This window comes from Acomys russatus, chromosome 28, assembly GCF_903995435.1.
Source record: "Acomys russatus chromosome 28, mAcoRus1.1, whole genome shotgun sequence".
Taxonomy (NCBI): domain Eukaryota; kingdom Metazoa; phylum Chordata; class Mammalia; order Rodentia; family Muridae; genus Acomys; species Acomys russatus.
In genome coordinates, this window is record NC_067164.1 from 38,471,377 (window position 1) to 38,489,242 (window position 17,866).

Genomic DNA, 17,866 nt, shown 5'->3' on the forward strand with positions numbered 1-17,866 from the left:
GCCTCTCATCTCTTTTTTCTCCCCGCCCTCTGCAGCTTGGAACAGCGGAATCTGACTTTGGAAACGGAAATGCTGAGTCTCCACGATGAACTGGACCAAGAGAGGAAAAAGTTCACCATGATAGAGATCAAGATGAGAAATGCCGAACGAGCCAAGGAGGATGCTGAGAAAAGGAACGACATGCTCCAGAGAGAGATGGAGCAGTTCTTCTCCACGTTCGGGGACCTGACGGTGGAACCCAGGAGAAGTGAGAGAGGAAACACAATTTGGATCCAGTGAGCCCTCCTCTCAGGTCCTGCCTGGGCGGCTCTAGCGAAGGGTTCCGAGGGACTTGGGGGCAAACGGGGTCAGTCGGGGAAACGAAGGTGTGGGATCAGATGGCTGGTCCGCGTAGAGCTTCACCTGGTGCGGGAATCTCACTTCCAGACATCACTATCCATATGCTCAGTGTGTAACCAAAGCTGTGCCACGCTCCATAGTGTTCCTGTTGAGTGTTACAACTGGATATGTATATAGAGAGTAGTTTCTAAAGCGTCAGCTAAGAATAAGAAGCTTATCTCAATGATTATTTTATTGCGAGTCCTGTATTTAAATGTTGAATCGATATGTTGCCTCGATTTAGCTTTGCATTCAAGCTTCGCCCCTTGCACTTAACATAAGCTATTTTTGGCATCGTGTTATCATCAGCTTATTTTATAGATCAATATTTTTATTTCCCCTATTGTTGAGGAACTGAAGATAAGAAATATAAATATAAAGTATATATAAGATGAGTTATTAAAGTCAAAAGAATACTTGGTGGCTGTGCTGTTTGTGCCAATAGACCTTGCCATGACCAAAAAGAGAAATGTAAAAAAAAAAAAAAAAAAAAAAAAGTTTTATAAATCATAGTAGAATCACCAGGTACCTGTCCATGGTTCTTTAAGCTCTTCCATTTGGACTGAGGGGGTGGGTTCTATGAATACGAGCTTTTGCCGCGTTAGCATGAAGACCTGAGTTCTGACACATGGCGTCCAGGTCAATATCTAGACCCCGCCTCACACCACTCCACCAGAACTGGGGACAGGGGCAGCTAGAGCCTCCTTGTGGGGAGACACAACATGAAAGTCCATCCACACAGGGAAACTGATGCTAGACCAAAGTAATCATTCTACCAAAATACACCTTGGTGAACCAGATAACTCCCCGGGGTTACTCATGGGGGTACATATCAGGGGCTACTTACAGGAGCATGGACAACTCAACTGCTGCCTGCCTGAGAAGCCCACCCCAGCCTGAATACAGCTCAGGAAAACTGCATCCCTGGAGCTGTCTTCCTTCACAGCATGCAAATAACGCAGCAGCTGCTGCAGCAGCAGCCACAGCAGCAGCAGCAGCAGCAGCAACAGCCGCAGCAGCAGCTTCCAGGGTCTCTCTCCACAGTCTTACTGTTATATAATCTTGGGACCTGAGAGGCACTCAGAGTCACAAGGACTTCCTGAGGCTTGTGAATTATATATGTCCTGGGTTTCAGTGAGATTCCTCCCCCACCCCCGTTTCCAGGAGGGAACGTTCACTGCTATGCAACACCAAGCCTACCTGAGAAACAGCCAGCTCTGGGTTCCCTCAGAGACATTGTATCAGTGGAAGAAAGCAGGATATAAATGGAGGAGTGTACCTGACACCCTCCTTAGGCCTCTTCCTGCATGGGTGCTCAAACCTACACACACACACACACACACACACACACTTCTTTAACATTGCTGTTTCATTTACATGATGATCTGACACAGGGGCATAGGCGCTCTGTTGGAAAGTCCTCCAGCTGTGCTGAGAGACCGCACATGCAAAGCTCTCTCATGCAAGACGCACCTCGTGTGGGGTGCATTTATAACCCTACATTTCTTGTCCTTCTGAGGTAGCTCTCCATAACAGGAGGATTTCTTCATACCCTGAGAAAGCTGGGGGGCAAGGCAGGATTGCCCTTGTCCCACAGAAGCCCAGCTCCTTCCCTCAGATCTGCCTGTGCCTTTCTCAGCGAACCACCAGAATGCATGTCTCACTCCAGCTATTGCCATTTGGGACTTTTCTCTGCGCCTCAGCTGGCAGAGGAGTCTCCAGTGAGATGATAAGAAAAGGAGGCCAGGAGGGCTCGTGTGAAAAAGAAACCATGTTTTTTGTTTTTTTTTTTTTTCTTATTTTTACAATATCATTTTCCCTAATAAAAACATGCTCACTCTTAATAATATTTAAATATTAAATATGTAAAGGTCCAGTTTGGGTTTCATGCGGGTCCCCTAGTAAGGGGAGCGAGGCTGTCTCTGACATGGACTCTTTGTCTGCATTTGATCAGTTCCTCGTGGCAGGGTTGCCTCTCCAGGCCACAGGGAAGACACACTCAGTCCTGATGCGACTTGATGTACTGGGCTGGGTTGGTGGGGGGTGGAGGGGTACCATTTCCTGAGGAGTAAGGGAGGGAGGATGGGAAAGAGGAATGGTGGGACCAGGAGGACAGGAGGGAGAGAGGCTACAATCGGGATGTAAAGTGAATAAATTAATTAATTAATTAAAAATATATATAAAAGTCCAATTTGGACAAACAGGTGAATATCTGCAATATTAACTTTCTAGGAAAATCCAGAACTCTCTTTGAGGCTACTGTTTTTAGATAAAAGTTAGTTGCACTTCAGTAAGGTCAAGGAAAGCTAGTGATAGGGTGGGGACCTCACACTAGACTTAAGTGTTGCAAAGGACGTGACTATAAATAGCAGGCTGTTTGAGCTCTGAAATTTGCATTTTTGGAAATGATGCGTTTGTATTTTCTGACAGCGCATCTTGGTCACATGATTTTGTCACTCCAGCTTTTATTAATCTCCCCGCTGAGCATGTTTGTGTGCTTACTTGGTATCAACCTGTGTTTCTGGGGCGAGGACTGTTTTTGTCTTTCATCTTTTGCCTTTTGCTTTTCTACGTCCACAACCAGACACTTTCATCCAGATACCGCATAAGAAATTGAGAGCCAGATTAAGCAGACTCCAGATCAGAACACTCCTGCTGTGTCCTGGCATCTCTCTCCAGCTTGTGTGTCAGTTCAAAAAAAAAAAAAAAAAGGCATCCGTTGAGCTCCGCGATGAGACATTAAAACACAAAGGCCGCGCAATCAAACCGCCTGGGTTCAACTTGTCTGCCGCTTGTCAGGCGTTGTTGAATCTTCCATGCTTAACTCACTCGGGCTGCAGAGTTAGACTAATACAACAATTACTCATATAGCCTTGCTCTGCGGTTTTAGTGACAGGCTGAGCCTTACACTGCTGTACGGGAAAGAATTCGTGAATGCTAACGAGTGTCCAACTCCATCTCGCTCTGCTCTCGCGTGGTTTCCTTCTTGGTTCCCCGCCCCACACCCCCCCCCCCCCCTCCACTTCACTGATCTTTACCTAGGAACCTGCTCTTCTTTTCGTTGTTGCTAATCTCTTGGCGGAAGCATCCTGATGAGCCAGGTGTGTTCTGGTTTCTTCTCTGGGCCTCCACTGTGTCCAGACTGCCCCGCTGAGTCACCCTCTGACCCTAGTTTGCCTCGGCCGATGACGTGTGATAATTTTCACTGGTGTAAAAGGCTTTGACCAACACACCATCCTTATCTCTAACCCCTGGGATGCTCCCTGCCCGCTGCTGTTGCTGCTGCGGTCTTGCTTGCTTTCCTTCTGGATGGCGTGGTCCGTATTGTGAAAGCCAAATCATGGTTGGTTGTTCTGTTAGCGTAGGCACAGAGGGAGTTGGGAGAAAAGACAGGGTGTAAAACGGCAGCCTAAATAGCTCTTTCAAACCCTCACATTTCAGAACTCAGCCTTCAAATTACTACTCATCAGGCTTAATAAGATAAGGCAGAACCAAATCTCAAGGCTTTAAACTGGCCACAAATCTAAAGGGTAAACTGATAAAGAGTAAATCCAATTAGCCGTTCTTGCTGGCCCAAGCTGACAAACGCTCAGACACAAACTCACAATAGCTAAACTTGGTCAACTATCTCCTATCCTAAGTCCTTTCTTGACTTCGGGGGTCACTTGGAGTAGCTCCTAAGTGACTACAAAGTTAAAGCCAACAGCAAGAGACTGGTTAATTGTTCCTTCCTTAGTCAGCCCGAGGAGGTGAAATTCAACTTTATTTCCAAGGCACACACCATCAAGGACAGAACGCTCAGCAGACACAATGAGGTACACGGCTCTACATTCTCAGGTGACTCTTCCTGGTTCTATCCTGTCAACACCTGCTCACCCGTTTATCTGGAAGGTGTGCTAGAGTTGGTGTCCCTAATCTTACACTGTCCCGTCATGAGACTAGAGTGGTTGCTCCATTCGGTAGCAGTTTTCTGTGAACTTCCCTAGAAACTCAGAGCAGAGAAAATTGTCTTTTTGGAATCTAACCTATGTATAGCTCCTTTTCACATCCAACACACACACACACACACACACACACACACACACACACACACACACACACGAGCCCCACACTGGATAAGCATCCTTTTAGGAGTCAACATAGTAAAGTGGAAACAGCCTGAAGGAGGGGTCGCAGCAAACGTAGGCTGGCTTCTCAACCTCTTGGGCAAGACTCCAGGAAGGACAAGTCCCCGGCCCTCCTTAGCTAGGGCATCACCTGTGGTTTGGGAATAGCTTCCTATGAAGGACTGGCATTGCTGCCATTAAAGAGACTGTCCAGTGTGCCATCTCAGTGCTGGCCGCTCAGATCCACTGACAGCTCAGTCGGTGTATGGATCATCTTAAGAAAACATGATGTGCTTTCCCTGGCCTTTCATTTCTCACCTTCCACAACTGATGCCAAACAGAAGGCCAGCAAAAATTAAAATTTGTTAGTAGTCACCCTCCTGTTGCTCAGCTTTTAATTTTTGAGGGGAACCTCAGTGGCAGGTGGCCATAGACATCATGAGCAGCACGGCCGCCCCTGGTTTTCAGCTAAAAGCTGAGAATAAACTGGTAAAAGAAGGAATTGGAAATTAGTAAACTTGAAATAAATAGTTGGGTAGTATAAATAAAATTTGTTTCTGGGGGCCGGAAAGATGGCCCAGCAATTAAGAGCTCTTATTTATTTATTTAAAGATAGATTTGTTTGTTTTATGTATGAGTTCTCTATCTGCATGTACGCCTGCGTGCCACAAGAGGGCATCAGATTCCAGTATAGATGGCTGTGAGCCATCATGTGGTTGCTGGGAATTGAACTCAGAACCTCTGGAAGAACAGACAGTGCTCTTAACCACTGAGCTATCTCTCTGGCTCCAGCTCAGAGCTATTGTTACCCTTGCAGAGGACTGTGCTCAGTTCCTAGCCCCACATGGTGCCTCACAACATCTGTTACTCCAAATCCAGTGGATGCCCTCCTCTGGCTGCCTCAGCCACGGCGTGTGTGTGGTGCACACACACACATGCGGAAAAGGCATTCATGCAATTAAATATTTTTAAATATAACTGCTACAGCCTACATGTACAGACTTAAGCTTGCCACAGCTAAAATGATTCTAAATTACAAGCTCGAGAGAAAAAGATTTGCTTCCGGATGCTGAACGCACGTCATTAGCTTCACTGTCCAAATCACATGCTGTGCTTTGGAGAACAGTGCAAATAGAATTGTCTGTGCAACTGGAACACTGACGTTACACGTTAAAACTTCCAACTGTAGCTTACACAAAGTCACTAACATCTACTTATTTACTAATTTACATATTTCCCAGAAGGGAAAGCATGGTTGTAAAGGGCGGTGTAGAAGACTGTAATGTTGGCACACATCCCATGGGCGCCCGTTTAACTCAAATGCGCCTGCTGTGACCATCTAGAAAGGAGAAGGAGAGTTTTTGTAACTTGAACACCACAGGAGTCAGGCTCCTCTGGAAGTCCTGAAAAGAAAAGTCACGTGGAAGGAGGAGAGAGTTGGCCCTGCTTTTTCCAGCGAGACAAACTTTGTAGAAGCAAGATAATATTGGTAAGAAGTGGTTTGATTTTTTTTTTTCCCTCAAAGCAGGAAACACAACTGTGCTTCCCTTGCCCTGTTGCTGTGAGGAGAGTGAGTCCGCTGAGGTGTGTCTAGGGCAGCGCCTTGTACAGTGACGGTGTAGCAAGCAGCGGCTCCCAGCCTCATGTTGCTCCTCCTGAGAGTGTGTTTCACCCGGAGACTAAAGCGGGGACCTGACTTTGACAGGAACAGCAGTCAAAGCACATCACACACACCAGCAAAGGACGCCCCAGGCCCAGAAACTCAAATCCCGTGTCTTCCCAGCTCTGCCCGAGGTCGACAGCTGGGGAGGGGCACCAAAACTGCCTTTTCTTTTTCTGCTGAGATGACGACCGTGGAATCTAAAAACCAAACAGAAGGTCAAAGAATTACACCTGCGACTGCGCTTCGTCCATGCTTTTTTGCCATAGAGGGTGGCACCAGGTGTTAAAACTTCTGAGTAAAGGGGCTGGAGAGATGGCTCAGTAGTTAAGAGCACCGCCTGCTCTTCCAGAGGTCCTGAGTTCAATTCCCATCAACCACATGGTGGCTCACAGCCATCTATAATGTGATCTGATGCCCTCTTCTGCAGATAAAGCACTCATATGAAATAAAAATAAAATAAAATAAATAAAAACTTCTGAGTAAAAAAATCATAATGAAGCACCCAAGAGTGTAAACCAGTGACCTGACGTCTGTACATCTGGGGGTACCTCTGTGCTCATAAATACTTTGGGCCATGTACCATGAAAGTAAGCAAGGACAAAGCCCAGAAAGGCACCATAAGGGCAAGGCATCTCTGAAGTCCTGAAGTAAAAAGTTACATGGAAGAAGGAGAGAGTTGGTGTGAGGCCTTCCTGCCTGCATCACAACAGGTGTAAAGGTCCCCTAAGGGCAGACCTTAGGGTGCCTTTTCTGTGAAATACAAATGACCCATCTGGCTCTGCTACCAACACGTACTGTGCATTAACTCCCATCACACACCATGAGGCCCAGATAGAGTCTCAGGACCTGGGTGACTTTAGCAGCTACTCAAAGGAAGCAGGCAAGCTGGAACAGTGAGATAATGGGATAATGGTGCCTTGTTAAATGTCTGCTGGGACAGTGGATCCCGCTGCGCTGTTCTCTTTGCGGTCCTCTTGATTGCACAGCTGGGGAATGAGTCCAGATCCAGGTTTAATCCCACCTTAAAGGCCTCTTGCTTGTGAAACACACACACACACACACACACACACATACACCTGGCAGCCCAAACCTAAATAGAAAGTAGATCTGCCAAGAGCATCTTTTCTAAAGCCCCCTGTGGGGCTGAGGTCCACAGCTGGGAGGTCGATATTTCTTATTAAACTGTGTGTGGTTCAAGGGCTGGGCCAGGTGGGACCAGCCGCGCACTGAAGTTCCTTAGAGAGGAACACACATGTTTGGATAGCCACCTAAGTGGGCTGCTGTCACTGAGTGAGCCCATCTCCTCAGAACACCCCTTCTTGTCTCCTCATGACTCAGTAGATTCGCTATGCATCACACCGGAGTGATCTTCCAGTGCCGTGGTTGTCGCTGTGGCCGTGCCGAACTGAGGGACCTCGAGGAGGTGACGATGTTAAGAGTCTGGTTGATGCCTTTTTCTCAGTACACCTTGATAAATGAGTTTTTTCTCGAGGTGTGGCCTACTTGCTGTGGCGGCAGATGTTTTTAAGGTGGGACCCCTGGTGCTTTTTCCCTCCATCTTTGCTCACTTCTGCCCACTTATCAGGCAGCATGAGCCCCCCCACACACACACATGGCTGTCCAATCTTAGCGTTCTAGCCTCCGGACCAGGAACCTAAGTGAACTGCTCCATTTTGAATTACCTGATTCTAGACTCATTGTTATCGTTAAAATGTGAGTAAGAAACCACGTTTTGCTATTGTGCCCTTAGCTTTGATTTCCTGAGGTCGGAGTGATCTGTTCTACTTTCCCTCCTCCTGTGACTTCCCCACACTGCTCGGGGTTCCCTCCGTTGCTCCACCTCTCATCTCTATTTCATTATCCCTCTAGACCTGACCCTAGCCCCTGCCTGCCCTACACTGTTCTCTCTGATTCACCAGCTGCCCCATCGTTCCCATGACCTGCACGGCACTTGCTTCTCTAGATGACCGGCGTAGTCTGTGGCTCCTTATCCTGAGAGCTCTGGTGTCCCATTCTCTCCTCCCTTACCTCCTCTTGCGATGCAATACTACCAAGAGAAGAAACAAAACAAAGAAGGTCCAAATTGGCCTGTAAGAAAGTAAGAGGGAGGGGGCACTGGTGAGGTGGGGTTAGGAGCACTGGCTGCTCTTCCAAAAGTTATGAGTTCAATGTCCAGCAGCCATATGGTGGCTCACAACCACTCATAATGAGATATGATGGCCTCTTATGGCATGCAGGAAGACTGAGCGCTCATATACATAAATAAATAATTAAAAAAATTTTTTTTTCATTTTTTGAGACAAGGTTTCTCTGTGTAGCCCTGGCTGTCCTGGAACTCACTTTGTAGACCAGGCTGGCCTGGAACTCACAAAGATCTGCCTTTCTCTGATTCCTGAGTGCTGGGATTAAAGGCTTGCACCAGCATGCTCGCCAAATAAATAAATCCTAAAGAGAGGAGAAAAGAAGGAAGAGAAGGAAGAGGAGGAGGAGAAAGAAAGAGGGAGGGAGGGAAGAAGAAAGAGAAAAACTAAGCAGGAGTGAGCAGCAAAGAACACCATGAAGACCCAGTTCGCTTACGTTTATACAAACATGGCCAGGAGACTGTCTTCAATGTCAAGCGACCTGTTGTCACGGGTCCTGCATGGATCCACTGCACATTTCTCTTCCCTGGTTTTTGTTTTGTTTTGTTTTGTTTTGTTTTCCCTTCACTGAGGAAAAAAAAATCTAATGAAAATGGCTTGTGCTTTATACAAATTTCCTAGGCTGCCCTCATCTGGCCAGGCCGCCTTGCCTATGACGCGCTGCCTCTGAAACCAAGTGCCCTTCTCTGTGCCCTTCTAGACCTCCAACCCTCCAGCCACGCATGCGCCTTCAGCTACAAACGCTTTCTCTTGCTTCAACTTCTCTTCCTTCTCTGTCAGCCCATCCACTGATACAAAAGTCATAGGAAATTTTTAATAGCATTCCGCTACTCCTTATTTTAGGGGAAAGATTAATTTCCTACACTTCCCGAGTGGGGCTGAAGGGCAGCTCCAGGACCTACAGTGACTGTGGCGTCAGCGGTGACAAAGCATACACTTCCGGGTCAGCATCAGAGCCCAAGAGTTCCCAAAGGAACAAATATCAAAATAATTCCTAACGCCGAGAAAAGATAGCCACGCTCGCTTCTTCTATGAATTGAAAAATAAGCCATCCCCATAATACAAAGGAAAATACCCACTGTTCTGTTATGCTAGTTCATTAAGTAATACTTGAAATACTATCAGACAAAAGAAGAGCATTGAAAAATTTGTTTTTTATGCCAATAAAATAAATGGTTCATTTAGGATGCACCTCTAATTTAAACACATTGTTATTTTTAAAAAGATGAATGAGTAAAGATATTTTGCATTGATCATTTACTTTTAGACATTGATTTATTGGCTGCATTTTTGAAGATAAGAATTATAATATATTTTGTCTTCTACTCCAAACTGTTCAACAAATGCTTTTGAAAAGGACTGATAAAATGCTTGAGGGTATAGCTCAGAAATTAAACTAGAAATTAGAAGCAACCCTCTCAGACTTTAATCTACGACAATCAAGTCACCAGCTCATTAGGAGCAAACAGTTGCTCTCAGATGCCTTCCTTTCATAAAGGAGTCGTTTACAGTCTCCTTAGACTGTGTGAAATGCTATTTGCATTATAAAATTGTATTTTTTCTGTGTAATTGTTTGTAGACAATACTTCATGAACACAGACTTCCAGTTTTTAGTGGAAAGCACATAACATATGGCCCAGCCTTCTAAGCAGACCACAAAGGGAGTGTAAGATAAAGACACTGAGTATCTGCTACTGAGAGACAGGCAACATGCATCACTGAACAGAAAGACTTGAAGCAAGGTGGAATGGAAGACAATACCAGGACAAGACCATTGTATTCTGGTCTTATTTACTCTTGAATTTTACACACCAATAGCATTCTCTTTTTTAGGAGGCGTATTTGACAGAACAGGGCAGGGTGGGCATGGGGGGGGCGGCTTTGTGGTGCTGTTTGACTTCCGTTTGCAATGTGTCATTCATGTGTTTGAGAAATGTCAATTTCTATAGTATATCCCAGAGCGCTGAGTCATGCAGCAGCCTGAGCCTGTGGAGCATGGTTGGTGACAGAGAGGCCTCACTCATGACACACAGACGTGCCAGGACCGAGACAAGTAGACACCCTGTGTACCAACCACACTTGGACAGGTCAATCTCTCAGGCATTGCCTGTCAAACTGCTGGTGCGGGGGGCGGGGGGAGGTGGAGGAGACTGCTGGGGCTGTGCTGTGTGTGTATAAAACAGCAGGGGGGCAGGGGGAAGGGTGGAGACTGCTGGGGGCATGCTGTGTGTACAAAACAGCACTGAGGGCTGAGTTAGTTGGTAAGGCCAAAACCTTTCGCCTTCTTTACAGGCATTTCTACTATTGAGCAAGTGGATTCATCCTTCCAGGTTGGTTTTTCCTTTAGTCCCATGAAGAAAACTATGCTTCATGCTCCTGTATCTTGCCTCGTTGTGAACCTGATCAAAATGGTCAAAAATATGGCAATGATTTGTGGTGGCTAGGATGTACCAATAACTGGATTTGGCGTCTTTCGGCAATCTTCAGGAAAAATGAATTTGCCTTTTCACCCTTACAGATATTTTTAAATATGTATGCTTGGTCACATTAAAACTTAAAAAAAAAAGAAAAGAAAAGAAAACCAAAGAGTTGTGATTGAAGTCAGAATAGGCAGGCAAGCATAGCTTGGGATCCCAGCACTCAAAAGGCTAAGATAGGGGCACTCAGAGTACCAGGACTACCTGGCCTACGAAGAAAGAGACTTCCATTTGTCTCCAACTCAAAGAAAAGGAAGAAATTTTAAAAATTAGAAAATACTTAGAATAAAAGTCATTGCAAAGCCAATAAACAGCTTTCTGTATCTATTTTCCTGAAGAAAAAGTATTGAAAGTAGTAGGAATGTCTGCCTTCCAAGCCTTTTATTAACTGAATAAATAGAATGCATTGTCCACAGAAATATACAGGCCACTCCCCAACAATGTTCAGACACTGTCGGGTGAACCATGACACGCTCAGTGAATTCCACCAAGCTGTAACTCATATCCTGGAATTCAACAAGAGCTCTGAGATAATAATGTAGACAAAATAAATCTCTCAGGCAAAATTAAAATTAGGAATTCTGTTGATTAATCTCAAAAAAAAAAATACAGTCCTAATCTACTTAGCAGTGGGTTTTGTCCAGTGTTATCTTGTTCATTATTACTGAATTATAGGCAGGAAACTAACATCTGCAGAAGGAAAGGAAGACCTTTCTGGAAGGAAAGGATCTCAGGCACAAACACTCCACGCTACAGAGAGACCTGTGTCTTCTGTAAGAAGGAAGCCGCGCCTTCTTATCTACTCTCAGTGCGACTGACCTCACTGCAAGGTTCGTTCACTAGAGTCAGATTAAAATCATGGAACACACACACACACACACACACACACACACACACACACACACACACACACACACACCCCGGAGCTCAGGCAGTGCATGGAACCAAAACAGCGCACGCGATAAGCGTCATCCACAGGAGAGTCTGACGGAGTCTGGGTCTCATTTGGTCTTATGAGAAGGGAAGCATGTTCCTCCAGTTTTTAATGATTCTTAAAGACATACAAATCACAATGTGCTGACTCTGTTTCACCTGGGAAGAGTCAAAAGAAGCCAGCCAAAGCTCTCCAATTTCTGTTCTTTTCCACAGACATATTTATAACAAGAGAAAAACAAGAAAGAACAGGAGAAATGGATCAAATTATTCTGGTTCATATTAGACAGCAATGAGAGCACATTGAATCTATCAAGCTAATGACAAAGGTCTCACCTCTGAAACTTTCAAAGAAATTGGACATACATGATTTTAGCTATATTGGAGCACATATGTGAACATGTGTGTGTACATGTGTTCTGTAGAGACATTTCATAAACACTGACATAGGACAGTTCTCTTCACCAGTAACAGTTTTTGGAGTCCAATCATGCAGAATAACAGGCAGATGCAAGGTAGGCATGACTGCAAGGCGGACAGGTGGACAAGTGATGGCAGATAAGGGCTGGGAAGTTTGTTTCTGCTGGGATATACTGGCCATTGGTCCCACAGGATCAAGAATGAACTAAACAGGAGTTTACATATAAAGAAGCCTTCCACTTTGCTTTGCATGACCAAAGAAATGGGTCAACATGAACTAACAATTAAAGATTTCTCTGGGTACCCAAAGAAGTAAAATTCATATTTTAATCACAAGGAAAATAACTGATTTGGTTATTGACATTATAAGTTTAGTTTGGTTAGTTACTTTTTCATTAAATCACCTTATATAATGATACACATAGGAATGTTGGTCTTTTGTAATTAAAACATGTATGGGAAAAAATAAAAATGTGTACATGTCTGTAAGGGGAGGAGCGCTGGAGTCCTGAGAGGAATTTCTTCTCAGACTCAAAGAAGCAGGCATCAAAATTCCTCCCAAAAGACTTCTCTCCTCCCTCTGACTCATAAAAGTTATCTTTGTCAGCAAAGCCAGTTGACAAACGTCTTTACAGAGCATAACGCATTTCAGATGTAGTCTTATTTGTTAAGAGAATGAAACAGAAATCGGTTTTATATAATCTAGGCTCTGCAATAAATATTTAAAGAGCTGTAAAATAAGACGGTTACTCTTTTCCTCAACAGATCACAAAACGATGTTATGTGCTTTCATACCTTCTGTTGGTTCTAGGTTCCATGACCAATTCTCTCATTTGCTGGCCAGCTGTTATCAGTGTCCTTCTAAACACTTTCCTCCAACTGCTAGGACTTGGCCAAGTGCTGGTCCAGCTGTGACATAAACACTCACGAAGCTCTAACGTTAGGTTCTGAAGGATGGAGTTTTAGTTTTGATCTTTATCGCACAAGAAAATGACTGTGCTATAAAGCCAGTGTATCCCATTGGGGGAAAAAAGTGAGCACACTGACCCACCAAACACACCCTAAACTAGCAAAGAGAAGACACCACTGCGGTTGACTTCTTCCTATTCAGGGGTACACACTTGTCCTTTCTTTAGGACACATGGACCGTACTCGCACTTTCTGTAGGACACATGGTAAGGGCCACTGCTGCCAACCAAAGGAACAAATTTCTAAGTCCTATGAATGCCAACGTTTTATTGCAAGATGAACATGTGTAGCTCTTTGGATTCTTTCACAATCACAGTCCAGGTCTCAGAGCAGTTCCCTGCCCCAACAGTAACAACACCCTCAGGAGTAACAGGAGGCCACATAAAATAAATACTTAGGCTTTCGGGTTTTGTTTTTGTTTTTTTCTTTCTAAGAAGACCCAGTGGTATACATTACGTATACTGCAAACTTTCTCATGGCATAACCATCCCCTAAAGAGAGAAGAGGGGCCTTGGGCTGTGAACAGGAAGTCATCGCTGTGTGCTGGATCCTCTCTGTGGTCCTGCCTCAGCTAAATCAGCCCTTCATGAGCGTCCAGATGCCAAACGTCCAGCCCTGTCTGTGTGTGCTTTTTAAAACCCAGGGGATTTGTCTCATATTTTCTTGTCCATGGGAGATCTCTGTGCAAGGATACCCAGCAGTACACACACCAGGAGACAGGCTAGTAGTACCTAGGCCAACCTAAAGGAGCAGAGGAGCAGGTGATCTGTTTTGCCTGCTTCCCTCTACCCAGGAAGAAGTGATCTGATCTGCTTCTTCTCAGGGGGAGTCCAACTGTTAAGCCCACCACCGTTCTGCCGAGACCTAGCCTAGCTGCTGGCCACCATCTTGATCCTGATGGAATTCCATCTGAAACATGTTTCAAGCGTTTGTCCACTCTGTGCATTAATCTGGTGTGATGCTCTCTGTGTGTGTGTGTGTGTGTGTGTGTGTGTGTGTGTGTGTGTGTGTGTGTGTGAATGGTGGGGGGGCAGAGATCAGCATAAAAGCAGAACACAGAGAAAGGAAATGAATAGGGATACAGATAAACTGGGGGAAAAAAAGAGATGACAGCGTGGAAAGTGAGAGAGATTGTGAGGATGAGTCAACATTATAAAGATCATTCTGTCTGCAACATAAACCAAAAAGAATGAGGCCAACGAGGGGGCTGTATCTTTATTCCAGGGGGTGAGCTGCCCTCCCTAAGATCTCAAGATAGCTAGCTTCCACCTCCTCTTCTCCCCAGTGTGTGTGTGTGTGTGTGTGTGTGTGTGACGGGGCAGGGTGGTGAGGGGCTGAGGCATCTGACTGACTATTGCTTGAAGGGAGACAAGCCTCCCTGTTGTTGAATTTAAGGCAGTTTGCAGAGCCCTGGAATTCCTGTTTTCTCCAGATAAGGGTTTTCCACTTGCCAAGCCCATCACTTTCACCGACTCACCTGTTCCACTTCTTTCTCAGGTGAAATATCACCACAGAGGTAAGCACCAACGTGGCTTATAGCTGTACACATAACTGTGGTGGCTGCCTCACCCAAGGGAGGAAGAAAGGAAGCCAGGCCTGGCCTGTTATTGCTCAGAACCCACACCGGCGTTGCTTTGTACATAACCAAGATGGTTTACAGAGCCTCCATGAGTGCTCAGATAGGGTCTTCCACGGATTCAAGCTAACTTCAGATGATTTCACTAAACACACTAATGTTTCATGGCTTTAAGACAGTCATTGCTACTTCTAGCTAGTAGGAGCTATGTTGGCCCGGCATTATTGCTCTTGAAGATCTACAGCGATACAAAAGTCGGATTATCAGCCCTTCTCAGATTATACACATCTATGAAAGTAACTCAATACGTATGAAACATTAGTCATCTGAGGGTGCTTGAGGAAACCCTCTGAGGGAAAACGCTTGTAAATGCTGCCCTGAAGGCCAATGGCTCTGTGCCCTGGGAATTCCACTTTAACTATTTTATTTCCCTATTCCAGCAGAGGAAATAGAACCTTGGCAGGAGGTGACTCTGGAAGGAGCAGCTCACACATGGAAAACAAACCCCACAATCTCAGATCTGTCCAGGCAGGGTTGTCTTCTCTGAAGGACATCACGTGGAGGTAATCAATCCCACAGCATCTCAGGCAAGGGCTTTCCCCCACTGAGTGTGCACAAACTGATTCTGCCTCACCATCTGCGCCCCTTTCCAGAATCTTTCTCTGTTGACACCTAATTCTAAAGAGACCAATGTTGTCTGATCTTTAAAACATGGATGCCCGTGTCTCCCAGCGCCTGGGCAGCGACTTCCTTTTGTTCCCAGTCTGTACTGTGGCAATGTGCCTTAGTCCCTGCTACCAACTGGCTGCCAGAGAAAGCACCCTTGGCTTTGAACTCCCATATTCCAACCTACTTAGTGCCTGGAAGCTATCTCTCCCTCCCTCCCCCCACACTGTACGTAAGCATCACATATGTTCTTTCTACAAATCGGTATACAGGTGCCATTTAATCAGTTCAATTTTGGGCGCTACATCTTCAATGGTCTGAGAGTCCACTCCCCCCCCAAAATTCCCCCTTTACATATTTTCTTATAAGACATACAGCTTAATCAATTAACAAACTAAACAGCTTATATACTGGCAATATATTACAGATGGATTTATGTCAGAGTAATAGATCACGTGACATGGACCATGTAGGACCCCAGTGCATTGTGTCTTGGTAGAGCCCTGAGGACACTGACAGGAGCATCTCTAAGTGCTGTATGGATACAGACACATGCGGATCTGTATCTACATCCATCTGACTAGGGCCAAGAGGAGCAGGTAGATGCCAGATAGAGACACACACATGCTGGATGGGGCCACTGCACACCTCGCCATGCCGCTTGAAGGGCAGTTACAGGTTGCCGGTTTTGCAGCCGCTTAAGTCACACTTTAGGGAAAGGCTTCTCTAATTGTGTCTGGCTTGTTTTTGTGTGGTAAGCGCTGTTGGAAAGGAGACCAAAGCGAGAGCAACTACAGGTTAAGTACACAGGTCAGCTCAGCTGTGACTCGGAACTGTGGAGAAGCGCGCGGAAGTGTTATCTTAAATTTAGGTAGGATCTTGCTCTTGCTTCTTGATACCGTGTGAGTGCCTTTGTGCGTGTGTAAGACTGTGTCTGCGTCTGGTGTGTATGTGCACGTGTGGGTGTGAGTGTGAGTGAGCTGTGTGTGTGTGTGTGTGCTTGTGCATGTGCGCAGTTCTATCGCGTCATCTCCTGAAGAACGCTGGGTTTCGCAGGCAGGCGGCTAGTCACCTGCAACAACCCAACGGTCCTGCCGAGGCTTCCAGGCTGCTGTCAGTGTCGGATGCGAGGGTCTGGTCGGTGGACATGGAGGAGATGTCGTTGACAGATGAGGACGGAGGGAGACTCTCACTGCTGTTCACTGCTGCACCTGTGCTAAGAAAACGAAGACCGACATGACTAAATCTGGAACCAGACCCACGCGAGCGCTCTTCAGAGTGCAGGGATGGGCATCAACAAGAAGAAATGGCTATACAGTCATTCAGGGACAGAAAACCACTGGCCTGTGGAGACGAGGGATGGAAAACATCCTTTACTGGACCAGCCTGACTCTGGTGTGCTCCACGAAATAATACAAACACATGAGATGATCTGAGCCTAGAAACAGGCTAAGGCAAGGCCTGGGGATCTGAATTTCTGATGACCATAGCTCTAGGAAAATGGAAGTATATAAATCTCAGAGTATTATATAATCAATAAATATAATACCAAAATGCAAATCCATGTAGAAAAGAATCTTGAGAAAAGTTAAAGGAGAGAAAAAGGAAAGATGGGACAGAGCACGCCCTTTGAGTTTTGGTTTCCTTCCAACGGATTTGCTTGCTTAGGATCTGCAAATATCAGGTTATTAATCCGAAAACATCTTTTATTCTGCTACAAGACTCTGAAGCTCCGAGAAGCACTCTCAACAGAGACTCACTGTGATGCACTAGCTTTGGGAACAATGAAGGAAAGATGAGGCAAGGACACCAGAAACTAAATGTCAACAGCCAGAAACAGTCAACGTCCCTTTTTTTTTCCCCCATTTCTATATTCTCTGTGCCTCGGCGTCATGTTAACAAAGGGTATGCTTTGTAGAAGAGTTTTTAAAAACACCTATAGCTTAATCAGCAAGCAAGAATGAAGAACTTATACTAAAATTGTCTCATTTGAGAAAAAAATAATATGAAAGATGTATTTGGTGAAAAATCATAAGTAAAATAAGGAACAAATGAATTATCACACAGACTCAATATTAAGTCAGAAAACAAAATATACAACAAAGGAAACAGAAGCTTTCAAACAGTGTCTGCTCCAATAGCAGGTATTTTACAGGAGAAATGGGATAAAAATGTAAAAGTAACTAGAGGGGGATTTCAAACATTTATACCAAGACAGTTTCAGGCATTTGCATACATTTACAGTTTTATTTTATCATAAAATAAGTATATAAATAACTGGAAATGCATTTTTAAAAACCAGAAAACAAAAAGCAGTGTGTACTGATGCCCAAGTTAATGGCAGGTACAATTGGACTGTTCTTGCATTCCTAGTGTTTTTGTTCTGTTCTGTTTTGTTTTGTTTTGTTTTGTTTTGTTTTACCAGTAAATTTCCCTGTCTGTGGTCATCTCCTATGTATTCCTTTGTGCCTTGAGAGTTTCATATACAGAAACTCTGTGGTACTTTTTATGCCTTTAATTTAAAACAAATGCTAATA

The 17,866-nt window shown here is 45.0% G+C and overlaps 2 protein-coding genes across 8 annotated transcripts in view; one reads left to right on the forward strand and one right to left on the reverse strand.

The window, feature by feature from the left end:
• Arhgap24 (Rho GTPase activating protein 24) overlaps positions 1-473 on the forward strand; it is a 310,110-nt gene extending 309,637 nt beyond the window's left edge. For all 5 annotated transcript variants that reach the window (XM_051170759.1, XM_051170762.1, XM_051170761.1 and 2 more), the window contains one exon: positions 36-473. In XM_051170759.1, coding sequence (XP_051026716.1) covers positions 36-279 — 244 coding nt within the window. In that variant the 3' untranslated portion in view covers positions 280-473. The remainder of the gene's footprint in view (positions 1-35) is intronic.
• Positions 474-16,312: 15,839 nt separating this feature from the next.
• The window catches only part of Mapk10 (mitogen-activated protein kinase 10), a 254,254-nt gene continuing 252,700 nt past the window's right edge, over positions 16,313-17,866 (reverse strand). For 2 of the 3 annotated variants that reach the window (XM_051170140.1, XM_051170141.1), the window contains one exon: positions 16,313-16,540. In XM_051170140.1, the coding sequence (XP_051026097.1) occupies positions 16,398-16,540 (143 nt within the window). In that variant the 3' untranslated portion in view covers positions 16,313-16,397. Of the gene's footprint in view, positions 16,546-17,866 lie in introns of all 3 variants that reach the window. The other variant, XM_051170142.1, reaches the window with a different exon arrangement.